This window comes from Perkinsus marinus, assembly GCF_000006405.1.
Source record: "Perkinsus marinus ATCC 50983 genomic scaffold scf_1104296958914, whole genome shotgun sequence".
Taxonomy (NCBI): Eukaryota; Perkinsozoa; order Perkinsida; family Perkinsidae; genus Perkinsus; species Perkinsus marinus.
The window spans coordinates 110,488-114,048 of NW_003206607.1; the positions used below are offsets into that span (position 1 = coordinate 110,488).

General features: G+C 54.4%; 3 protein-coding genes across 3 annotated transcripts in view; 2 read left to right on the forward strand and 1 right to left on the reverse strand.

Annotated features, from left to right (window-relative positions):
• Positions 1 to 332, reverse strand: part of Pmar_PMAR027881 (hypothetical protein) — a gene marked incomplete at both ends in the record, with an annotated part of 472 nt that extends 140 nt beyond the window's left edge. Inside the window, one exon of the mRNA XM_002773378.1 lies at positions 97 to 332. Coding sequence (XP_002773424.1) covers positions 97 to 332 — 236 coding nt within the window. The remainder of the gene's footprint in view (positions 1 to 96) is intronic.
• Positions 333 to 637: 305 nt separating this feature from the next.
• On the forward strand, positions 638 to 2,575 carry Pmar_PMAR027882 (hypothetical protein; the record flags this gene model as incomplete). The annotated part of the gene is made up of 8 exons (XM_002773379.1): positions 638 to 1,328; positions 1,582 to 1,638; positions 1,684 to 1,754; positions 1,803 to 1,902; positions 1,949 to 2,122; positions 2,167 to 2,226; positions 2,301 to 2,363; positions 2,439 to 2,575. The coding sequence occupies 8 exons, from the start codon at positions 638 to 640 to the stop codon at positions 2,573 to 2,575; spliced, it is 1,353 nt and encodes a 450-aa protein (XP_002773425.1).
• A 142-nt stretch (positions 2,576 to 2,717) lies between these two features.
• On the forward strand, positions 2,718 to 3,561 carry Pmar_PMAR027883 (hypothetical protein; the record flags this gene model as incomplete). Its single annotated transcript, XM_002773380.1, has 6 exons — positions 2,718 to 2,885; positions 2,939 to 3,009; positions 3,059 to 3,173; positions 3,217 to 3,381; positions 3,425 to 3,484; positions 3,527 to 3,561. Coding segments are annotated over exons 1-6 (594 nt in total), but the record flags the coding sequence as incomplete, so codon positions are not given.

Below are 3,561 nucleotides of genomic sequence, written 5' to 3' on the forward strand. Positions count from 1 at the left end.
CTCTGTCTGAGCTCCTCGGGACTGTGGGCATAAAAGCACTGGGCACCGTATCTAACAAAGTAAGTCGAACAAGAACTGTGCCTCGGCATCGCTCACTGGCAGTGAAGGCCATATCGGCAGAATCTGTCTTTGAGGAGCCTCTTGACAACGTCGCTCATCTGCGGCTGGGTCTCATCATGTCCATTGGTCGCAGCTGGACGGCTTTCTTGTGGCGCAGGGCCAACAGCCTCCGGGTCGTAGGCTGGGGGAAGGGTGAAGGCTTCCTCCTTAGGAACATTGGGATCATCAGATTCACACACGTGAAGAGGAGTGGCGGTTGTAGCAGTATCCATAGCTAACAGCAATGTACCGGTAACAACGTCAACTGAAAGTCAGGTGTCTCTGCGACCGCTACTGCTCTCATGCCCATCAGAGTCCCACGAGGGAGTACCCACAGAGCCCGGACTACCCTCAAGGTATCGGCTCCTAGGGCAGGTCTTTGACTTGAGGCTGGTGACTACCTCTCATGACGCCAGTCCACAACCTCTGTTGAAGAATCTTTTGTGAAGTGATTATCGTTTCTGCGCACTTGAAATAATCGATTGGAATGGCGCGCGCTACTTACAGCCGCGCGATATCTCATCGTAACCACTTTAAGATGTCTAAGATTTCCTTTCTACTCCTCGGTGCCTTCCTGCCTTGCCGGAAGGTGCCTGACCGCCGTAAGCGCCTTAGTACGTCCCAATGCCTTTCACCCAGTGAGGCTGCGGGGGCGAGTGACTACCGACTGGCATCTGCTGCCGATGGTGATGCTGAATGGATTAAGGGTGACTGTGGAGCTCCGATGGACGCCGTCAGGCCCGACATCCTCCACCAAACTCTCATGCAAGTACTGGACTCTGAGGCCAACAAGTTTGGGTATGTTGATGACATAGTTATAGTCTTGGATGGCCATCCCTCTGTTGGGGGCCTCCGCATCACCAGCGACTTTGTCGTTCCGCGCACCTACCGCAGCTTCAGCCGGTGTTTAGCAGCCGCTATCATGATGCCATACCGAATCGGAGGTATATCTCGAGTCGATAACGGTATAGAGGATCTCAGAATGCCTGGGGACTTCGTAATCGGCCTCACTGTGGGCGGCCGCTACTTGAACAGCACGGACCTATCCGGTACGTTGAAAGGCCTCATGTCGAGCCCCTACAACCATGGAAGGATAGTCATCGCGATGGGTGTGACCTCCCATACGGACCCAGTGGCTAATGGTGCCCTCTCCCATGTGATGGGGGGTATGGAGTTCATCTCAGTGTCACGGTTGGGCCTAACAGCCTCTTGGGCTGCCGGTAAAGTGTGTGAGGCAATAGTCCTATAAATTGGCTCGCATGGCTCATGTCAAAGGGTTTGGCATTAACTCGTTTCAGTCGGTCACGAGGGTGGTGTTGCTAGTTCATAGTTGGACTCAGGGCCTCTGGGGTTGTTCAACCTGAAACTGCATCAATAGCGCCTCGGTTTGTAACTCCTCCATGTTGACCCATGTCTCCTTTTGGGCCTGCAGGAGTGTACCCTTCCCTGTACTGTCTAGTGTCCGATGGTATCGGTTGTTAGCTGCAACCAAGGCCATGCAGGTGGCGCCGCATCGGTACGAACTACGTGGGGAAATTGGTGAGGCGAAGCGGTCCGATGCCGTGCCGAATTTGGTGTGTTCAGACTCTGCGGATTTGGGCAAGTTCATATCACCGCTTCTGGCGTCCCCGGGGGACCAGGTGGTCCTGATGGCGGTAGTGTGGTGAGGTTGGTCGTGGCGTTTGGGAGCTGCCTTTCTGCAGTCACGAGCTCGCCATATAGCAGCGGTTCTGGAAGCTTCGCTCCGCTGTAAAAAAGTGGAAATGATGTTCACCGGACCACCTGAAGAAACGGAGAGAGATGGTAGGAAGGTCGGAAGCCCGGGGCTGTGAATGACCGGTTTTGGCAGAGTCGAGGAGGCCCGAGACGGTGTGGGCGTCACTGCGAGTACGTACTGGCGACAAGCCGGAAGTGGACCCAACGCGTGTCACTAAATTGAGAGTCTCGGCTGAGACGGTATCGCCAAGCCTTGGGGAGAAGATAATACACCAGTTGGAGGGTGGCGATGTTGTACGGCTTGAAGGTGATGACCCTGCCACCCACCTAGGACTACCATCTATTCTTTAGCCATGGGCCCGGTGGCACTCGCTAGACTGGTCAATGGGATAGCGGTGGCAGCGAGGAGAGGTGAGTTATTGTAGCATTGATGATACTCTGTGTGGTATTGCCCCGACGGCTCTGGGCATGCTATGGCTTATCAGGAGCTGAAATTAATAGTGGCAGTCTCGTTTCTCGGGCCAGAGGGATGCGGCAGAAAACTCAAGGTGGGGTGGCCCTTTTCGATCAACTTGGAGTGCTGTTCCCTTTCGTTCGGATGTCTCTTGGTCCGACGATTACAGGTGGACAGTTCTGGGCGATCGAAGTAGAGGTTACCCTCGACAAGCAACACCACAAAGAGGAGGAGGCTCCCAGTAGTGAGTCAACGGTCCGGGAGGTATCCAAGACTGAGGACGGCGGCCTGTTGGAGTCCAACTGAGCATGATTGTTGTTATGCGAGTTTCTGTGAAATTAAGACTGGTCCGGGTTGGTTGGTATGTCTTTTACTCGGAGGGTCTAGGGCTTCACGGAGGGCGAGAGTAGAGATGCCCTTGACACTCTCAAACGTGTGTGTTTGTGGCTTATTAGTAGTTGTGGTATTATGCTACGACAGCTTGGCCATTTCGGGCGGTATTTCGTATCGGAAGCCCGTAGGAGATCCCGATGGTCGAGAGAGTTCCGGCCGATGATGTATGCTACTGCTAAGATGCAGGACGCTGAGAACCGCTTTACCATTTCCAAGGATGCTGGTAGTGCTGGGCGCACTCATAAGGGGGTAGTCAAGCATGGTAGTGCTTATAAGATACGCAAGAGTGTGCACAAGCGATAGCGGACTTCTTGCAGGAGCCGGGCCAAATGGTCGTCCTCCAGATGGTACTACTCTCAAGGCTAGTCACAGTGGTAACGTATTACTCCATTGTAGATAGGTCCTGATGCCTGTGCTAAGGCTGTACGTGCGGCAGCTTACCTAAGGCAGCAGTACAAGATGGAATTGGACTTGTATTTCACTACAGCGCCGGAGGGCGTAGTGGCTTATGGTAGGGCGGCCGCAGGGCTCTGCTGGTGGGCACTGTGTTCCAGACAAGGGAGCCGCGGAGGAGATCTGGGTTGGGTTGGAAGTGGCCGAGGGGCCTCCACCGTTAGCGGCATTGATCGACTTTGAGATCTCTAGCAAGACGTTTCCTGACAAGCTAGCGTGGGCCGTGGCCTCCCACCTTTTCCGAGGGGAGGCTATGCGTTTAACTGGTGGGTAGGGTCAGGGACTGGCCTCGATCACCATGGCCCTTAGGTATTGGCCCTAGGAGCATCATCAAGATGGTCACGGCGATAGGGATCGCAGCGAAGTGGTGTAGGTAAGCGGGACCTAGCGATGGTGTATTTGTTTGTATAGTTGATGAGCATGGTAGAGGCGTGGTGTTGTCGAGG